Below are 22,154 nucleotides of genomic sequence, written 5' to 3' on the forward strand. Positions count from 1 at the left end.
CGCCCTCCTGTTTCTTCCCTGTCATTTTCTTCTCTCCTTTCACTCCTCCAGCAAGTTTATTCTTTGAAGGTCAACCTTAACCATCTTATTATTCATCGGTGAGTAAGAGGCTTTTTCTTCCCAAGCTGTCGTACATTTTGCTCTAATCTTCTCCCTCATCTTCCCCTTCATTTCCTCTCCCTCCCTCTCCCCAACCCACTGATTGCTATGGGCAGATCTAGGAATTTGATCCTGAGCCAAGAATGAAAAATAACAGCAGAAGCTTTCTACATCCCTGTATGAATGAGCATGACTGTGTGGGGCTGAATGCATTTGCAGGTATGTATCTATATTTGTGTTACTCCATTGCATCACAGACTCTAGAAAGCCAAGCCCACAAATTAATCTCCACCTCCTTCTCTGGCATTAGGAATAAAAGCTCCTCAGAAACATCCTAGATGTACAACTCATCTTTTTTTTTTTTTTTTTTTTTTTTTTGCAGCTTAAAACCTGAGTGGGGATTTGAGGAATACTACACTGAATACTCAGTTTCACAGGATCATCTGGACAGGTTGTATTTTATTATTATTAACATTTTTATTTAGATTAACATATAGGAAATATAAATGCAAACTGTTTATCACAAAGCTGTTAAAAGGGAAATATAGAAAGAGTAATTCTTTGTCAATACTTTAGTCACTTAATAATATAAAGGATTTACAACTTTCTTAAACGACATGTGTGTCATTACAAATAACATCCAGCATTTATGTGGTGCTTTTCTGGGTAAAGAGCTTTAACATAAAACCGCAGTATCATAGTTATCTTGTAAGTCCTGCTCACTAGACATGTTTCCATTTTACTGATAAAGAAATACAGGAAGCAAGGTAGAAACAGAGTGAAGACTGACTTTTAGATCGAAGTTCACTTGCATGAAATCTGTCAGAAGCAGTCTATTATGACCATGGACCTTACAAACATTATTGTTACTATTAAGTGAGAGTTAGCAGATAAATACAGCAGAAATGCAAGTCCTTGGTAAATTACTGACAGATAGATCATTGGCAGCATAATGCCTATTTTATCTAGGAGTCTTTAGTGAAACCTAGAAAGCCCAGAGTGACTTGAACTAATAATTAACTTTAATAAATGGTTTTGAGCATCTACTTAATGACACAGTGCTGAGGCCTGGGATAAAATGATGTACAAAAGGATATTCTCAGCTTTCAGCCACTTTACCTAAATCTAGGTAAGTCTAAGATGGTAAGGACTAGGTGAGCCTTCTGCATATACTCACCATGGTATCCCAGCCCTTGATACTGTGCTTGGGGAAGAAGTAGGTGCTCACACAGAGAATGTTTTCTGAATGAAAGGCAGATTGGGAGATGAGGAAAGGGAGGACAAATAAAAAAAGGAAGAAAGAAAAAGAGACAGAAATGAAGACATATAGAGAAAAAGAAGAAATCTTTCTGAATTGAATTTATTAATCTGAGTTTTAACAAGTTTTTTATTGGTGTCTCTAGACAACAGTAACCTATATACTCAGATAATAAAATTGACTCTTTCCAACTGAAATATATCTTTTGAGAAAGAACAGAGCAGTTAGACAGTGTGTCCATACATTGTAATATAAGATAATTTACCAAAATAAGTTAAACAAAGAAAGACATTTTATTATATGCTGCCTAGTTTAATTCCAAGTACAAAATTGATCATGAAGGGGCAGCCAAAAAGTCAAACAACTCTTTAATGATAAGTCAGCTCCTCCCAATTGATTATAAGCCAATTCTTTCAAACTTGGCAGAACATCAAGAAAGTTGTTTAGATGAATAAACAAATTAGTAGGCAGGGCAAATGATGCCTTTTATAAATATTTTTTCTAGTGAAAGATCTCATTTCTGAGAGTAAAGGGAAGGTTTGGGGACCAAGCAGATTTATTAAAAAATCTGATTTTACTAAAAATATAATTTTGGTGAGATTACCTCTGATAAACCTGAGAGGGCAGTTTTAAAATAGTTGAGTTTGTCCTTAAGGACTGGGATTACTTTCCCCTTTTGGTAAGAACAACCATGATTAGTGCTGTTCTGTGGTTTCCAAAACACATGATAAGCCATTCTTTGGTTAAAAACAAACAAAAGAAAAACTCTTATATTGTGTCTCTCTTCTGTTGTGTAATCTGGGGCATACATGAAATGAATGTCATACTGGGTTGTCCCAGAGAACTTTAGACAAGTAAACAGGGACAACATTCACATTAGATATGTATAGATTGTACCCTCTCCAGTAGAAAACAGATCACTGACTATGAGTTTCTTCAGACAATTTTATATTAATATCCTTGGGAATTTTTAAACAGCAAATATTTTTCCTGCTTTGAACAGATATATCATTACTATGTAATGTGTACTGATACTGAGAGAGTCCAGGATCTGGTTCTCCTACATTATCATATAGATGTGGCATAATAACAATAAAAGTTCATACTTATTAAGCATTTATAATTGGCCAGGCTTATGCCCTCATTTAATTCCCAATAACTGTTTCAGGTAAGTACAATTATCATCTTCAATTTGTAGGTGAGAAAATGGAGCATAGTCAAGTTAATTGGCTAGGGTCGTACAGTTTCAATTAGCAGAACTAGGATTTAACCCAAGGTGGTCTACTTTAGAACCCATATTCTTAATAACTATTTTCTCTGTTATCTACACCTTAATTATCTAAATTAATGTACATGTATAACCTTTAACACATATATGTTCTTCATTATATGAGCATATTTAAATATTTAGATAACTATACCAATCATAAGGCAAAAATTTAACACACTTGCCTATCCTATCTAATAAAGAGGGAATATGCTAACTGACCCTCATGCCATCACAAAAGGTGGCGGCACTCATAGCCAATAAGGAGGGAATATGCTAGTTGGCTGCCACACCCTCAAAGATGGCAACACCCACAGCCACAAGATGGTGGCACCCAGTCCCCTCAGCCTGCCTCTGGAGTCCGCCAGTCCCCTCAGCCCTCCAGCCACCCAGGGCTGGCCCAAGGCACAGGCAAGCCTCAGATGGTGGCTGCCCAGCCTCCCAGGGCTGCCTGACATACAGGTAACCAAGGCCAGCTGAGGCTTGCACTCCTGGCAGTGGCAGCAGCAGAAGTGTGATGGGGCGTCACCTTCCCCTGATCACTGGGTCACCACCCGCCCCTGAGGGACCCTGGACTGTGAGAGGGGGCAGGCTGGGCTGAAGGACCCCCCTCCAGTGCAGGAATTTTCATGCACCAGGCCCCTAGTATAAACAATAATATCCTATACAGCTATATTTTAAAAGGGGGAAAAACAATAGATTTCTTTATCAACAATAAATTACTAGCTGTAAATCAGGAAAAGCCAATAATTATTATTGGCAAAATGGATCAAAATGATTAAAATAACCAATAAATATATAAAATGTGAAAATATGAAAATTATAAAATATCTATGAAATACCAATTTAGAAAAAAATATATATATATATTCTTATAAAAAATTACAAGTAACTTCCAGTACAGGCGAGGATGTGAGAAAATACGCAATTCCATATGTTGTGTAAATGTGTACAATATTTCAGTGATTTGTTAAAAAATATCAATATCTTATACATGCATAACTTTTATTTTGACAATGCCATTATTACTGAAAAGATAAGTGTGAAAATACATACGCTCAAAGATAGTCATTAAAGTACTACTTATTTCAAAATAATTGAGAAAAACAGGAATTTCTATCAATAAAGAATTATATCATCTATGTTATATCCATACTATGGACTACTATGTTTCATTTATAAGAATAAAAACAGAATTTACATATTAACAGAAAAATATCTTCACATTATGTAGTTCAGTGAAAAAATAGATTATAAATAAATATAGAATGTGATATAAAATCTAGATTTTAATATACATTTAAATATTTGGAAGCATAAATACAATGCTATTAGGAATGATTATCTCTTAAGATTATAATAAAGAGGGTACTTTTCCTCTATGTTGTTTAATTTTTTTCAAAAATTGTGCCCACAATTATACATTTATATGCACTTGTTTACATGTATGCATAAATGTGTGCATATTTATTCTTTCTTGTATAAAACAAATATGGTTGCATCTTCAAGAAGTATCATGCAGGACAAACCTAACCTAATTGATAATGATGTCTGCTTTCTCATATGACTTACAAATAAGATTTCAAAATAAAACCTTTTAAGTCTGGCTCAACATAAGTAAATAGCATTCATTTTCCTTCCTCTGGTGATTATAGAAAGAGGATATATGAGCTTTTTACAGGAAGGCCAATGGGGAGGTCATTTTTGTATATTCAGTTAACAGTTGGAGTGGTTCCTAACTAGGGCGGTGATCTTAACTATAGAAAATAGAGGAAAATAACAGAGATAGAATCATTGGGACTTAATGTCAGGTGCTGGCTGATAAGGAAGAGTTAGGAGGCAACATCTGAAAGTTTACATCTGTAATGTGTAGCTAGAAATTTAGTGGGAGAAACACTACAAGAAAAAGACTTCAGTATAAGTCATAGGTCTAATTATTTGCTTTCATTTGTAGGACACTTATCTTTCTAAAATTTTATCATCAGCTATTTCTTCCTTAGGGTTAATCCATTTGTTATAGTATCTACTAACTTCATTTCCTCTCTCATGGATTGGAATTCTCTATTACAGGAAATACATTAGGAGGCTAAAAGAACTACTGCCTTCAGGAGCCTCCTATTATAATACAAACTCTCTGAAAAACACAATAAAAGCTACCACTGTCACGAATCTATGAGTCTATAACAGTCTATTGGGCAGCTTTTTGGCAAGGATGAATAAAAGAGAGGTCTAGAAGGGCAAAATTTGTTGAGGTACTATATCAAAAACTCAAAATGGGATAATTTGGGGGTGAAATGGTAGTGAAAGAAATTGAAAGTCAATGAAAGAAAATTCGCTTAATTAATAACTCTGTGATTAACTCTAAACATGAAATGGGTTGTAACAGGGCCAGGAGATGAATTACCAACTGATAACCATTTGGTTTAACCTGATAATTTTCAGACAAGTCACTCAATGGAGTGTTCACTACTATACTAATGATTAACTGAGACAGAAAAGTAAAGGTAATATCTGTAGTCACAGAGGAACCTTCTCTACCCTGAAGAATCAAGCCTTAGATATCAGTTACAGTGTCATTGATTTCATCTCTTTTAAATACACTCACCAAACCTTTGAATTTTTCCATCAAATAAAAAAAATATTTAGAAACTAAGGAAGCTGACTTTGAAATCTGGCAATTGATATCAAATGTGACCTCAACTTTATTGTTATTTAATGTAGACAAAGTTAATCAATGCTTTGCCAAAATATTGTTGTATTTCTGAACCTCTTAGTCTTTTTAAATGCCGAGCAATTTTGACAGAAAAAATTGAAGGCTCTATTATTTTCATTCATGGTGGAATTTATTATATACTAGAGTCCAGGTGCACAAAAATTTGTGCACTTGGGGGGTCCCTCAGCCTGGCCTGTGCCCTCTCGCAGTCTGGGACCCCTCGGAGGATGTCCACCTGCTGGCTTAGGCCCGCTCCCTGGGAGATCAGGCCCAAGCTAGCAGTCAGACATCCCTCTGGCAGCCCAGCAGCCTTTGGGGGATGTCCACTTACCAGCAGGGAGCAGACCTACGCTGCAGTCGGACATGCTTAGTGCTGCTGAGGAGGTGGGAGAGGCTCCTGCCACCACCACTGTGCTGGCAGCCATCAGCCTGGCTTGTGGCTGAGCAGAGCTCCCCCTGTGGGAGCACACTGACCACCAGGCAGGTCCTGCATTGAGCATCTGCCCACTGGTGGTCAGTGTGTGTCATAGTGACCAGTCATTCCCAGTCATTCTGTTGTTAGGGTCAGCTTGCATATTACCCCTTTATTATATAAGATAGAGGCCTGGTGCATGGATGGGGCCGGCTGGCTGGTTTGCCCTGAAGGGTGTTCTGGATCAGGGTGGGGGTTCCCACTGGGGTACCTGGCCAGCCTGGGTGAGGGGCTGATGGCTGTTTGCGGCTGGTCACACCTCCTTCAGGTTGGGGTTCCCCACTGGGTTGCCTGGCCAGCCTAGGTGAGGGACTGATGGCTGTTTGCAGGCTGGTCAAGTTCCCCCCCAGTGGGACTCCCACCACATGGAGGTTTGGCCAGCCTGGGTGAGGGGCTGAGGGCCATTTTCAGGCTGGCCAAGCCCCCTAGAAATGGAAGCTCCCTGCCTCTTCTTTTTTTATTTTTTTATTTTTATTCTGGGATTTATTTACCTTCTATAATTGAAACTTTGTTGCTTTCAGTGGAGCTCAGAGCTGGGGCGGCAGGTGGGAAGCTTGGCTTTCTCCATCACTGGGGCAACCAAGCCTCCTGCTCACTTCAGCTCTGTGGCTGCCGGCCGCCATCTTGGTTGGGTTAATTTGCATATAGTCACTCTGATTGGTTGGTGGGGGTGGCTTAATGCGTAGCGAAGGTATGGTCAATTTGCATGTTTGTCTTTTATTAGTGTAGATAAATATTATGTATAAATATGATAATAGCAATGTATCATATATTTCTATATAGTTTTAAACATTTTACTTTATAATGCTTTGTACTTTACTATTCTTTTATATCTTAGACTTTATCTCCTTAAGAGGATTAGAAATTCTTAAAGCACCAAGATGATGTTATATATTTCTTAAATGCACATTTACCTCATATGCTCAACAGCTAAGAAATACTAGATAGACAAGGAAATTTCAATATACAGAGCTACTGTTAATGTTAAAACATTATAAAACACAAAGTGAAAAAGATACCTCTTTTTTTCTTTTAGTGTATCATTTTGTGATGGCTTCTTCAAAAGGTGACAATTCTGAATTCTTTAGCAGAGTCCATGGAATTCTAATGTATAAAGATTTTGTCAAATATTGGGATGATGTGGAGACATTTCAGGCAAGATCAGATGACATTGTCATTATCACCTATCCCAAATCTGGTGAGTCTCCCTATGATGTCTAACTTGTTCCTGTCTCCTAATAATGACAGTCTCAGATAGAATGGTAAGTATTAAGCTGTTTACTTCCTCCACGCTCTTTCTCCATATTAAATAAGGTCAGATATAGTAGTTTCTATAGATGTAGAAAAAGGGGCATGTCGCCCTAGCCGGTTTGGCTCAGTGGACAGAGCGTAAGCCTGCAGACTGAAGGGTCCCAGGACCGATTCCAGTCAAGGGCATATACCTTGGTTGTGGGCACATCCCCAGTAGGGGGTGTGCAGGAGGCAGCTGATCGATGTTTCTCTCTCATCAATGTTTCTAACTCTCTATCTCTCTCCCTTCCTCTCTGTAAAAAATCAATAAAATATATATTTTTAAAAAGAAAAGGGGGCATATAATAAATCTATTGTAAGATCATAATTATACCTATAACTTGAGCAGTACTATTGAAAAATGGTTATTATTGGCTTCTGGTCAACATGACAGTATAGATTAAAGTAGTACTTAAAACTTCCCACAATCACATCAAAATTACAACTAAACTACAAAATAACCATCATTCAAAACCACCTGAAATCTAGCCGAACAGAAGTCATATAACTAAGGACATAAAGAAAAAGCCACATCGAGACTGATAAGAGTGGTGGTGACACAGAACGGCTAATCTCACTCCATTGTTCTATTTACTCTGCCTCTAGTGGACTTCTAAAACTCAACCCATCACCCTAACCGGTTTGGCTCAGTGGATAGAGCGCCAGCCTGTGGACTGAAAGGTCCCAGGTTTGATTCCGGTCAAGGGCATGTACCTGGGTTGCGGGCACATCCTCTTCAGTAGGAGGTGTGCAGGAGGCAGCTAATTGATGTTTCTCTCTCATCGATGTTTCTAACTCTCTATCCCTCTCCCTTCCTCTCTGTAAAAATTCAATAAAATATATTAAAAAAATAAAAATAAAACTCAACCCTCCTAAACTTGCTCTCTTATTTAATGTATGTAAATGCCTTTCCATATTTTAGTATGAATTATAAGGTATTTTATGCTTGTTGTCTAATTGCCACTATAGCTTCATGCCCACTCATCTCTTCAGGTGGACTCTTTGATCTAGGCTTCACAATCTATTTCCAATTCTTTCCCTCACCACTGTAATATTCTTAAGTATCTGACTTTGAATTAAAAAAAAAAAAGACAGTTCTCCTGACTGGTAAAATCCTTCCCTACCTCACAAAACTGGTGAATTTATACCAATAATTTGTTAACTCTAAGCTCAATTATTGAAGGCATTTCTTGTCTAAATATTGCAGGAGCAGAGTCATACTGAATTAAATGTTCCCCTTTTGCAGTCCTTTAAATCCCTGTGCTCACTGGTATTATAACATCTTAAAAAAAAAGCTATTGTAATTAGTGAACATTGTTTCTAACTCTTCAAAGGGCCTTTGATCACCATTGAACCAAGGACCAGATTTATTTTTTTCAATATCCTCTGAACTAAGACAATTTGAGGCATAAAAAACTAGCAGTAAGTTTGTGTTTGAAAGCATACTTGAGTGTATCATCTGTCATTCAAGCCTCCTTAGTTTCTAAATGTAAAAATTTAAATCCAAACTGTTATCAGTGTGCACAATGTCCCAATTCATCATGGACAAATTGGCACCCCTACAACAGGTATGTTTTATTATAATGTTCATCTTTATTTATTGAGTCTTATGGCTATTCTGGCACCTTTCAAATAATATTGCACTGGTACCATCCTACTTTATCCAGCTATAAATTCATCACTTCCATCGCCAGCCCAGCATGGTCAGTGGAAGACTCAGGTTTGTTTAATTTTTACAGGTACAACTTGGCTGAGTGAAATTGTAGACATGGTCTTTAACGATGGCGATGTGGAAAAGTGCAAGAGAGATGCCATTTTTAATCGAATACCTTTCTTAGAATGCAGAAAAGAAGAGATGATGAATGGTAATGTTTAAGTTGATTTTAAAAGCTATACTATACATATCTTTTAAAGTGTGGATGTAGATGATATATGGAAAGAGACTGTAAGCAACAATGGCAATTACTATTATGTCTTTGACATTGCAAAACATGTAAATTTAAATGAAAATCTTGACAGAGATTATGGTATAGCATGTGTCTAGAAAAAAGTGAATAGGATAGCTCTTATATGTCCCAGTAGAGCCTAGAAATATGTATTTATGTCCCTATGGGCTAAATGTGGTAATATTTTAAACACTAGAAAATTATACATTTTTTAAAGGATCTATGCAAAAAGATATGCATCGAAGATTGTTTTAACATTGTAAAAAATTTCTTAGCCATATTAGTTAAGAAAAGAATACTTAGAAGTGATATTATAACACTATAAAATCATTAAAAATGTTAGGCTATCATATGTTTTTTGACATTGCAGTATCAGTGTAATATATTAAAGAAAAAGGAGAATTAGAAAATATTGAAAAATTTATGTGTGTATGTGGTATTTGGATGGCTGTGAGTCTGAGCATATAGATAGATATATTTGTAGAGAAAGCTACTGACCCAAATGTTAAGAATGATTTTTCCAAAGTGATGAAATTTTATTTGATCTTATTTTTTTCTCTATTATTTTCTCTATCTAAAATTCTGTCATAGTTAGTATATATGTTGTATATAATATTATCATTAATAAAAGATAAAATCTTAGTTATTTATATTTTTTAAATATCTATAAAATCCATATAAATATTTATAATTTTTGAAGTTATCTAACCTTTAATTTTTTATAATCCAGGGGTCAAACAATTAAAAGAGATGGCATCTCCTAGAATCTTGAAGACTCATTTGCCAGTGCAGCTTCTTCCGGCCTCATTTTGGGAAAAGAACTGTAAGGTAACCAGAATCAAGTATTCTGAAAACTTTATCCAACTCCAGGAAATTTTAGAATATTCAAGTCATAACTGTGTTGTATACACGCTTGTTTCTTTATTCTTTCATTGAATCTATAAACATTTAATAAATGTTCAAAAGGGTTAATAATAGCTTTGATGAGAAAATAAAATTCACTTTTTTTTTCTGTAGTAATTAGAGGTTTTATAGTAGGATCTTAACATTGAAATCCATTTTTCTTAGAATAAATTGAAGATTTTCTTAACAATTTTTTTGAAAATGTGAAGACTTGAGTAAGACAAGTTAGTGAGCCTAATCATATCTCATAAACCAGGGGTGGGAACGTCTGGCCCAAGGGCCATATAAAGCCCACAAAATCATTTGGTCTGGCCCTGCAAAAGCATTATGGGTAAGTTCATTACATGCTTGACCAGGCTAATTTTTAAGTGGACAATTTTATATGATGCATTAAATATCCAAATGGTCCTTGGCAGCAAGAAGGTTCCCCTGCAGGTGGATACATCAAGAAGAGGCTTTCTTCCCTGATGGCATTGCTCAGGAGCCTGAGGACGGAAGTGGGACACCACAGCGATGTGCAGTTTGCTTTTGCAGAACGTTTTCAGTAGCGTTGTGTATCAGACCTAGAAGAGGCCACGCAGATCTGATCCAACTGACTTATTTAGTGGATAGAAATTTAGGTCCAAAATGTTGGTGCTTTGTACAAGATGATAGAAAATCTTAGTGCCAGAACTAGCAATTAAAAACCAATCGTCCTGCTGGTTAATTTGCTAGTGTTTCCTCTTTATGTGAAACAGAAACTCAACAAGATGTTGGTGTAGATTACATTGTCTCTGAGGTGAATGTGCATATTGACCCACATGAACATGATTTTTTTTTTAAAGAGCGTGAGTGAGGAAACAATAGGACCATCTTTTTCTTTACTATACAGAATGGTGGTGTAGTATAAAGATCAGAGGACTTTACTATTGACTGAGTGATTTACAAATCATTTACTCTCATTGATTTATTCTCAGTGTTGTTTTGTGACTTAGCTTCAGTTTAGTTTCTTCACTTATAAATTAAGGATACTAATCTGTCTGGTCCAATTTATAACAATGGAATTGTGACTCTTAAATGAGGTGTTATATGTAAAAATAGCATAAAAATGAAAAGTGAGAATTAGCATTGAACAACACTTTAAAAGATACTGTCACTTCAGGCTATTAAAGGACTTTTAAATAACGGTATGCACTTTCTAAGTTAATTATGTAATTTGTTATAGTTGAAAACACAAATGCCTTTTTTTAAAAAATCTTGATGAAACTATATTTTAAAATTTTAGGTTTTTTAATATTCGATTTTACCCTCTTAGATGATCTATCTTTGCCGGAATGCCAAGGACGTGGCTGTTTCTTTTTATTATTTCTTTCAAATGGTAGCTGGTCATCCAAATCCTGGAACTTTTCCAGAGTTTGTGGAGAAATTCATGGATGGAGAAGGTAAAAACAGCTTCCTCTCTTTGAATTCTTTCAAGGTAAATGATACAAGACAAATGGTGTCTCTGAGCAAAAATGTTTGTTGTTTTCCCTAGTCTGTTATTTTCCCTCTTCTTTAATTAAAACACAGATGTTCTAGATGCCCTTGAATTTTAGAGCAAATTTTCAGATGTGGATGGCAAATTGTAGAATATAGAAAGTTCAGCTTAATGCCTAAAAATATATATTTAGGGAGTGGAGGTAACAATTTTTCTCTCTAAGATTGAGACTCAGGGTCTAATTTTTTCTCTTGTTCTTTTTTATTAGAAAAGTATTTCACAGAATGTTATTAGCACTCTATTGAACAAGAGGAGGGAGAGAATAAAGGAGAGAGAATGTCCATTTGTTTCCAAGGAAAATTTCAGGTGTTACATGAGCCACAATTTATAAAGAAGTCTTAATATCTACGGAGTTTTTACGCATTCACTCAGTGTACAGCCTGAATAATTCAACTAGATTTCTCAGAACAGTACAAGAATTACTTGAGCAGTAATTCTGGAAAATGTTGCCTTTTTATTTAACTAGAGACGAAAATAACTAAGTATTTAGATTTGAGGAAGAAAGGGGTCAGGAGATTCTAGTGTTAACTGAAGAAGGCCATTCTGACTCTGTAGTAATAAGTTGTAAGGGAAATGATAGCAATGCCACTTTTATACCCATAAAAGCTAATATTGACTCACTAAAAGTAGGATATTTGTGCTTTATTTTTATTGTTGTATTTGAGAAATTTTATGCTAATGCATAATGAATAAAATATTTGCCTCAAGATCATTAAAACTCACATTGTAAGGCAGAGAAACATAAAGTTGTACCTCCACAAAAGAGATAAGATAATTATAAATAGCATCATGTAACTTTTCCTATAAAGAAAAATTGCCAATAGAGTCAAAGAATAAAAGACATATGCAATGATTTAGTGCAAAGCAGAATACTTGGATTCACACATTATTAAATCATTTTGTGAGCTTTTATTGGCTGAAACACTTGGATATATTCGAGAAAAAGATAAGAAGAGAGAAAGGAAGAGATAACATTTGATCATATCACATCATCTCCCAAATCTAATTCTTTTAGAGTGACAATGACACTAAAGTTTCCTAAGAGAATAACTTTTATCATAGAAACTGCAAGTACTGTAATAAACTATTATGTAGTTACTAGCTTCAGTTGCCAAAGCAAGATTGTAAATGGCAAATTTGAGGACTGGGCTGACTTCTTATTATAAGAACGTTGATAGTTCCACTAACTCAACTCCCTTCACTAACAATCTGATTTTACACACACACACACGCACACACACACACACACACAAGTTTCAAAAATGATTTCATAAACTCTGAATCAAATTGATGGGAGGGGGACTTCCTTCACTTGTTCTCTGTGCCATAAACCATGTCACAATGACGGAAGTTGAGAATATGTTTCCATATATAAATTATTCAACATATTTTGCCTCCTTGCTGCAGGGAAATGTGCTTCAGATGTGAGGCTGATCTCTAGTTTTCATTTCATGATCATTTATTGATATTTATTTATTGCTACTGTTGTTTAAACATTCATTTTTCAAGCTGTATAGAGATGATACTGTACTCTTATGTTGCCTTTATCTCTAATTTTAGTTCCTTATGGTCCCTGGTATGAACATGCAAAATCTTGGTGGGAACTGAGAAAGAATCCACGTTTGCTATTTCTTTTCTATGAAGACATGAAGGAGGTGAGAAACAAAACAAATGGACAACTTAGTAATTTCTAAAATGTTAGTATTTGGCAACACTCTAGATACAAAGGTCTACCTTTAAATAAATGATGCTGTCGCCTCCAAAAGTTACAATTATCCAGGTACTTTAGCACAGATTTAAAGTTAGTAAATACAAGTTTCCTGTGAATGAATGCATATGTTTAAAACCAAGTCTCAAAAAATTACCAACAATAAAATTTGGAAGAACTTGAGTTTATAAAACAAACAGCAACACATGCACACACATACACAAAAGGAATCACAGCAGGCAAGAAGAGTCAACTAATCTCCAAATCCATAGATGTCTGGTAAGGGCTTAGCATAATTATGCTTAATATGTTTAAAGAAATAAAAGAAGAAATTGAGATTTTTACAAAGAAGCAAGAGGTTACTAACCTTAATAAGTCAACTTGGGAAAAAATAACAAAATAGAATCTCTAAAATAATAAATAAAAATTAGAAATTAAGAGATGGTCTAAATAACAGTGAGACATGGCTGAGTCATGAATTAGTAATGTGGAAGATGGAGCTGAGTTAATTCTATAGAATTTACCACATTGAGATAAATAGAATACTTTATTAAAAAATGTAATGGACATGTAGTATAACATGATAAGGTTCCATATATATCAACTCAAACCTTCAGAAGGAGAGAGTTAAGAGAATGCTTAGAACAGCAATATATAAAAATCTGCTGACCTCAAAATTTCCTAATAACTTAGTTTTTCTCTAGCTTCATTAGTAATCAGGATAATTCCAAATAAAATTCACTATGAGATATTATCCCATACCCACCAGACTGACAACAATGAAAAAGTCTAACAATAATAAATGTTAGTCAGGATATGGATCAGTGAGAAGTAACATACGGCTGATGGTAGTGTAAAAGATACACAATGGAATAAACTTGTCACTATCTACAAAGGGCAAAACATGAATGGAACTGAAGACCCAGAATTTCCACTAGTAGATATATATTCTTGAGAAACTGAATATGTACAACAATCTTTACCATAAACATTGGAAACAACCCAAGTACATATATAAGTAATAATCAATACATGTCATTTAATTCAAATTGGAAGGGTCAAGGATCTCATCCTAAAGAAGGTGATAGGTAAGCTGGTTTAATAGGTAGTCTATAATTTGTAGGACAGAGAATTTGAGAACAGCATTCTATGTACAGAAAATTACATGCCAGAATAAGCATTATGGTTGATACTGAAAATAGTTGCATTGAGTGATGTAGTTGGATAATAAGGTATATAATAGTAGTTACATGCATAGAGATGGGGATGTTTGTAGTTGTGGTTCATATATAACATCTAATGTTCCATGTTGAGTACTTGACTTTTTACATATTTTCTCAACCTGTCTTATTCCTTTGCTTTTCACTAGTTACACCAGTAAATTAGAAGAAAAATGACATTTTTCTGCACATTTTCAACCCAAAGCTTAATCTATCACAGTAGACTGTACTATTTGGTAGTGTATGTTAATATTAATAGATATTTATTGAGTGTATTGAGGACTACAAAAAGTATTGTACAACATCATCTCACTTAGTGTTCTAACAATCTTTAAATTATCTATTTCTAATTTATTTTTATTGATTTCTGAAATGAAGGGAGAGGGAAAGAGAGATAGAAACATCAGTGATGAGAGAGAACCATTGATCAGTTGCCTCCCATACGCTTCCTACTCGGGATGAAGCCTACAACCCAGGCATATGCCCTGACTGGGCATCGAACCTTGATTTTCTGGTTCATAGGTCAAAGTTCAACTACTGAGACACCCTGGCTGGATGAAGTATCTATTTTTTAAAAAACATGTTATTAAAGTATAGTTGGCATAGTAGATGATATTAGTTTCAGGTGTACAAAATAGTAATTTGACATTTATATAACTTTATGATGTGATCACCACAATAAGTCTAGTAACCATCTGTTACCATGCAACATTATAATGGTACTAGGGGCCCAGTGCATGAATTCGTGCACCCTGAAAGGAACTGTGGGCCTTAAGGCTGTGGTGGACACAGGGGTGGGTCTTGGCTCATCCTCTGCATCCCTGCCCAGCCTCTCCTGCTGTGGCCCCTAGTCCCTTCTCTTCCAGCAGCCCCACTCCCGCTGCCACCACTTCCATGTGCTGATGGCATCAGCTCCGCTGGCATGCTCTGATGGCGTGGAGCAATTGAGGCAAGCGCCAACAGCAGGTGTAAGCGGGGCCAGTGCCATCAGTGGGTGCAAGCGGCAGCTGCTGCCCTGATCGCCCCTCAGGCAATTGGGGCTGGCAGTGCATGCGAGTGGTGGCTCTGGCATTGGTAGTAGGTGTGAGCAGGGCTGGCACTGGCAGCAGGTGCAAGTGCCCAGTGGGACTGTGTCATGGGAGCAAAGAATTTTCAGTAACCACCAGAGACTCGCCCCAATGACAGTGACTGGTGCCCCACCTTGGTCTGGTGCCCCTGTTCACCTGGCTCCACCATCCTGCCACACCCGACATTTACCATGTTCCTCACTCTGCCACCTGCTACCGATGCCCGCCATGTTCTACACACTCCCCCCTGGTGGTCAGTGCATGTCATAGTGACCGGTTGTTCTATTGTTTAGTTGTTCAGTTGTTCCGCCATTTGGTCTATTTGAATATTAGCCTTTTATTATATAGGATTACTGGCTATTTCCCCTGTGCTGTACATTACACCCCCATGGCTTATTTATTTTATAACTGGAAGTTTGTATCTCTTATTCCTCTTCACCTTTTTTACCTGTCCCCTCACTCTCCTCACCTCTGGCAACCATTAGTTTGTTCTCTGTATCTATGAGTCTATTTCTGTTTTGGTTTTTTTTTGCTCATTTGTCCTGTGTTTTTTCAGATTCCACATATAAGTGAAATCATACAGTATTTGTCTTTCTCTGACTTATTTTGCTTTGCTTAATACCCTCTAGGTCCATTCATATTGTTGCCAATGGTGAAATTTTCTTTTTTTATTGCTGACTAATATATAAATCACACATTTTTAATCCATTTGTCTGTCAGTGAACTCTTAGGTTGCTTCCATATCTTGGCTATTGTAAATAATGCATCAATGAACATAGAAGTGCATACATTTTTTTTGAGTTAGTGCTTTTATATTCTTCAGATAAATATACAGAAGTGGTCATATGGTAGTTTTTTTCTAAAATTTTTGAGGAACCTCATAGTGATTACTTCAATTTACATTCCCACCAGCAATGCACAAGGGTTACTTTTTCTCCATATTCTTGACAAACTTATTTGTTGACTTCCTCATAATGGCCATTCTGACAGGTGAGAGGTGATATCTCATTGTGTCATTGTGGTTTTTATTTGCATTTTTCTGATGATTAATGATATTTAGCATCTTTTCATGTCTGTTAGCCATCAATATGTCTTCTTTAGGGAAATGTCTAGTCATCCTCTGCCCAGGTTTAATTGTGTGTTTGTTTTTTTTTATATTAAGTTGTCTGAGCTCCTTATATATTTTGGATATTAACCTCTATTGGATATATTATTAGCAAATATCTTCTCCCATTCAGTAGGTTGTGTTTTTATTTTGTTCATGGTTTCCTTTACTGTGCAGAAGCTTTTAAGTTTGATGTAGTACAATTTATTTTTGCTTTTGTTGCCCTTGCCTGAGATAATATATCTAAAAATACATTTCTAAGATTAATGTCAAAGAGTTTACTGACTGTATTTCCTCCTAGAAGTTTTATGGTTTCAGATCATACAGTTAAGTAAATCATAAATTTGAGTTTATTTTTGTGGATGGTGTAATAAAGTTGTATTTTGTATGTGATATGCAAGAATGTACATGGTATAAAGTACCTTTTATGTACATTTTATGGCTGAGGAAATTTGTGTTTAGAGGAGTTTGAAATACTGCTACAGGAAGCATTTTTCCTCATTAGAAGTCCAATTCCAATATCACTGGGGAGAGGGGATTTCTCTCTCTCTTTTTAATTCAAATAGTAATGCATTCAATATTAGTAATTGAGTCTTCAAAATATTTTTTTCTTCCTAGGATATCAGAAGAGAGGTGATAAAAGTGATACAATTTCTGGGAAGGGAGCCATCAAAGGAGCTTGTGGACAAGATTGTTCAACACACTTCATTCCAAGAGATGAAAAACAACCCATCTACCAATTACACAATACTACCAGATGAAATCATGAACCAAAAAATATCTCCCTTCATGAGAAAGGGTGAGATGGTCACATGATTTGCCTCTATTACTATAGGAGGTCACAAGTTGAAACAATTATAGGCAAACACCTACAAAGGCCTATTCATATATGTGGACTCGGCTTGTTTTCTGCAGTGTTGTTTCACATATGAGAACTCTCTTTATTGTGTTACCAGTCTTCAGAGACATAAAACACTAGTTCTACTACTATTACTAATAAATTTCTATTACTTATTGATTACTTAGTAATAGATGCCAAGTGCATGAAATTTGTGCACTTGGGGGAAGGTCCCTCAGCCCGGCCTGTGCCCTCTCACAGTCCAGGTGGTCAGTACACATCATAGTGACCAGTCATTCTGCCATTTGGTCAATTTGCATATTAGCCTTTTATTATATAGGATATGCAGTATCTATACTAATAAAAGGGTAATATGCTAATTAGACCGGGTCGACCAGACATCTTCCAGATGTCCAACTTCCTTCTGGACAAAGCCATGATGGTGGGGGTCAAGGCAGAGGCAGTTAGTGGTGATCAGGCTGGCAGGGGAGCAGTTAGGGCGCAACCAGGCTGAGAGGGAATGAGTTAGGGGGTGATCAGGCTGGCAAGCAGAGGCAGTTAGGGGTGATCAGGCAGGCATAGAGTGGTTACGGGTGGTCAGGCAGGCTGGCAGGTGGGCACTTAGGGGCCAACCAGACTGGCAGGCAGAGTGGTTAGGGGTCATCAGGCAGGCAGGCAGGTAGGCTGTTAGGAGCCAGCGGTCCTGGATTGTGAGAGGGATGTCCCAGATTGGAGAGGGTGCAGGCTGGGTTGAGGACCTCCCCCCTGCCCCCCCACCCCTGTGCACGAATTTCATGCATCGGGCCCCTAGTATTATAAGAATTCCCAGCATTCAGTACAACCTCAGCCCCAGCACTAATACCCTCTGCTACCTACCATTTACTAGGCCAGGGAGCTTTGGTGCTATACCATGTACATTATGTAAATACATATAAATTTAAAATTCTAATTATCTTTAAATTTTCACTAGAGACTCTGATGAGATACATGCAGTTTATAAAACCAAACACATGTAGGATATGCAGAGTATTGGCACATCTAGACTTACTGATATGTGAAAAAAACATGTGGGTTTCGGTGTTCATCTTTTTTTTTTAGAAGCAGAATAGAGAAAATCTTGCTCTTTGATCTAAATTGCCAGTGAAAAGGCGAGGACATTTTTTAATTAATAGGAATAACAAACCTGCCACTGGGTGAAAACAGGGAGCCCCTGAAAAAAAAAGATATTTTAATAATCCATTTCTCAGATTATCTCAGTCTTTTTTACCACAATGTCCATATATTTTTCTTGATTTCAGAGAGAAAAGGAGGGGGGAGAGAGATAGAAACATCAATGATTAGAGAGACTCATCAATCGGCTGCTTCCAACACATTCCCCACTGGGGATTGAGACCACAACCCAGGCACGTGCCCTGACCTAGAATCAAAGCATGACCTCCTGGTTCATAGGTCAATGCTCAACCACTGAGCCACACTGGCTGGGCAAATAATATCTATATATTTTTAAATTAAAAAATGAGTAATTATCATGCTTGTAAAGGGCTGCTCACTCCTGTACCCTTAGACCCTACCCAGAATACATATTTTCTACCTTTTGCTTTTTGGGTTATTTCACTGGGAAAGTTGAGAACTTCTTGAGCTAATGTGGAAAGTGAACTGTTGACATTTAAAATACAGGGTGACTTCCTCTGCCAGAAGAGGGCTGGATGTGGTAGAAAGCAAAAGAGAAGGGCCTTCTAGACTATTGTGATAACCCAGGTGGGAAACGCTGAGGAGCTCCGATGACAGTGGCAACAGAAATGGAGAAAAGGAAATGAGTCTGAAGGAAGTCTGATTAGGAATAAAGAATGAGATGTGACTGAGGGGGCAACCTCCAAGTTTATGTTTTGGATAACTGGTGCCGCTGTTCATCAGGTTATAAAAAAAGAAAACTCAATTTGGTGGGGAACAATATGAATTAATTTGTGAACTAGTTCAATTTGGTATACTTGTATGGAATTCCGGTGGCAGTTGGATATGGAAATATAAAGCTGGATTTAAGTGTTATCAGCATGAACATGATATTTAATATCTTGGGCATGTGTAAAATGTGGATCTCATATTAAGAGGAAGTCCCAACACAGGAGAGGAAATTAGAGAAAAAAAGTTCAATGAGGTAGCATTAGCGAGAAGAGTCAGAGAAAGAAATTTGCTGTTTGTTGTTGCTGTTATTTTAACAACCACAACAAATCCTTTGCAAGCTCAAAAATGTATATTATTTATGGCATTTATTATTGTAATCAAGGGGTTACTGTTGTTTTAATAATCACAACAAATCCTTTGCAAGCTCAAATATATATATTATTTATGGCATATATTTTATTATTGTAATCAAGTTGTTAATGAAAGTGATGAATATTAGAAAACTTCATGATTCCGGTTTGAAGACATAATACTTTTTTTTCTTTTGTTACAGGGATTATAGGAGACTGGAAGAATCACTTTACAGAGGCCCTGAATAAGAAATTTGATATGCACTATGAGCAGCAAATGAAGGGGTCTACACTGAAATTACGAACTGAGATCTAAGAAAGGCTTTTCTAACATATCAGAGGTTACAGCTTTCCTTATTTTAGATTGCTAGAGAAGGAGTCATGTGAAAGGTTATATGATCAGGTTCACATGGTTATTGAGATCTCAATATACAGACACAGAATGATTTTTGCCTGATATTATCTTTATATATTGTTTTTTATTCTTTTTCTCCTCCTCCTTTTTCTTCTTTTTACAAATATTACACAAAGCTATAATCTATGGTAGTGATGTAGAAACACACAGATAGTTGAACTTAGAAGTACATTAAAAATAAACAAGCATTCCAAATTATTTTCATGCTGCCCCCCTCCCACTTCCCCCCCCCCCACACACACACTTAGTAGTATATTTCGTATTTACATGAACTTTGAAAATCATGGAAGATATAACTAAAATCAACAAATAAAATTGGGGGCATAATTATACTTATTATGTAGTTCCTGATTTTTTTCACTTCCTGCAAAATACTTAATTTGGAATTTACTTTAATCTAATATAAATTTTGGCTATAACAGAATTATTCAGATGTCTATAATACTCCCAATGAGTGTTATTTATACTTGAAAGTCATATATAAAATGTAATGAATTTGAATTCTCTAAGCTAAAGTTTTACAAAATGTGATATTTGCCAATAAAAGAAAACAAAAACAAAAGGAATAGAAGAACAGTTATTGTTTTTTTTATATAAACTGCTGTTTTGGCTTGTCTCCTATTTTTTTTGTATTCTATTGATGATTGTTTTTCCTATACTACATTATTCCCTTTCTCCAAATCAGAAGACTCACAAGATCATCAAAAATTCAGTATGGGTCTTTAGTATATTATTACATCCTTAATTCTTAACCTGCAAGGTCAAATCTAAGGAGAAATAAGTATGGTTTTCTTTCTTTTTTAAAAAATATATTTTATTGATTTTTTACAAAGAGGAAGGGAGAGGGATAGAGAGTTAGAGACATCCATGAGAGAGAAACATCGATCAGCTGCCTCCTGCACACCCCCTACTGGGGATGTGCCCACAACCAAGGTACATGCCCTTGACCGGAATCGAACCTGGGACTCTTCAGTCCACAGGCTGGCACTCTAGCCACTGAGCCAAACTGGTCAGGGCTGCTTTCTTACTATTTAGAGAAAAGTATAGGGATTTCTGAGCATGCTATAAAATTAATATCCATAAATACATGCTGATATAAATAAAAGATAGAATAAATAATTAATTTCAGGAGAGTAGATAAATATCATACAGAGAAAGTTCCTAACTAATTATGTATGACTCCCATTCTATTCCCTAAGTGTTGGATTCACACAGTGACCTCCTTCTAAAGAATATGAAAAAGATTAGTGGTAGGGTGGGGAGGGAAGACTATATTTACAGTAGAGAAACCTGGCCAACACTACCTCAGCTGGTTAAAACCATCAGTGATGTTACAGTAGAGATCCTTGATATGTGATGAAATGGCCCTTCATCTCGATGGCCTTTTTCCAAAAAACTATATCCATTGTAAAACCATGGAGGAAATATCAGATAAACCCAAATTGAAGAAAAATATACAAAATATCTGACCAGTATGCATGTTTTATCAAGATCATTAAATACAAGGAATATTTGAGAAACTGTCACATAAATGTAACATGGTATACGTGGATGAGATCCTGAGGGAAAAAAAAAGATATTAATTAAAAACTCATACAATTCTAGGAAAGTGTGGACTTTAGTTAATAATAATATATCAATATATAATCTAATAAAAGAGAAACATGCAAATTGACCACACCTTCTCTATTCCCCAAGCCACGCCCACCAGCCAATCAGAGCAACTATATGCAAATTAACCTAACCAAGATGGCAGCTGGCAGCCACAGAGCTGGAGCAAGCAAGAGGCTTGGTTGCCCTGGCGATGGAGGAAGCCAAGCTTCCCACTTGCCCTGGCCGGCTGTGGCCTCTGCTCAAGACAACAAAGTTTCAATTATAGAAGATAAATTAATCCCAGATACCTGCTTCCAGCCAGCCTCCACTGGGAGCTTGGGTGGCTGGGGGCCGTGGCCAGCCTGCAAACAGCTATCAGTCACTCACCCAGGCTGGCCAGGCACCCCAGCAGGACCCCCCCTTCCCTGAAGGGGGTGTGACCAGCCTGCAAACACCCATCAGCCCCTCACCTAAGCTGGATAGGCACCCCAG

At 36.6% G+C, this 22,154-nt stretch overlaps 1 protein-coding gene across 1 annotated transcript; it reads left to right on the plus strand.

Moving 5' to 3' along the window:
* Nucleotides 1-246: 246 nt before the first annotated feature.
* On the plus strand, nucleotides 247-20,544 carry LOC139007064 (sulfotransferase 1E1-like). Its single transcript, XM_070410073.1, has 9 exons — nucleotides 247-318; nucleotides 482-550; nucleotides 6,846-7,007; nucleotides 8,839-8,964; nucleotides 9,776-9,873; nucleotides 11,243-11,369; nucleotides 13,025-13,119; nucleotides 17,183-17,363; nucleotides 19,858-20,544. Exons 3-9 carry the CDS (start codon nucleotides 6,860-6,862, stop codon nucleotides 19,968-19,970), a joined length of 888 nt encoding a protein of 295 aa, XP_070266174.1. The 5' UTR covers nucleotides 247-318; nucleotides 482-550; nucleotides 6,846-6,859; the 3' UTR covers nucleotides 19,971-20,544.
* The last annotated feature ends 1,610 nt before the right edge of the window (nucleotides 20,545-22,154 follow it).

This window comes from Myotis yumanensis, unplaced genomic scaffold (assembly GCF_028538775.1).
Source record: "Myotis yumanensis isolate MYYU_CA2020_CCGP unplaced genomic scaffold, mMyoYum1.0.hap1 SCAF_1, whole genome shotgun sequence".
NCBI classification, from domain to species: domain Eukaryota; kingdom Metazoa; phylum Chordata; class Mammalia; order Chiroptera; family Vespertilionidae; genus Myotis; species Myotis yumanensis.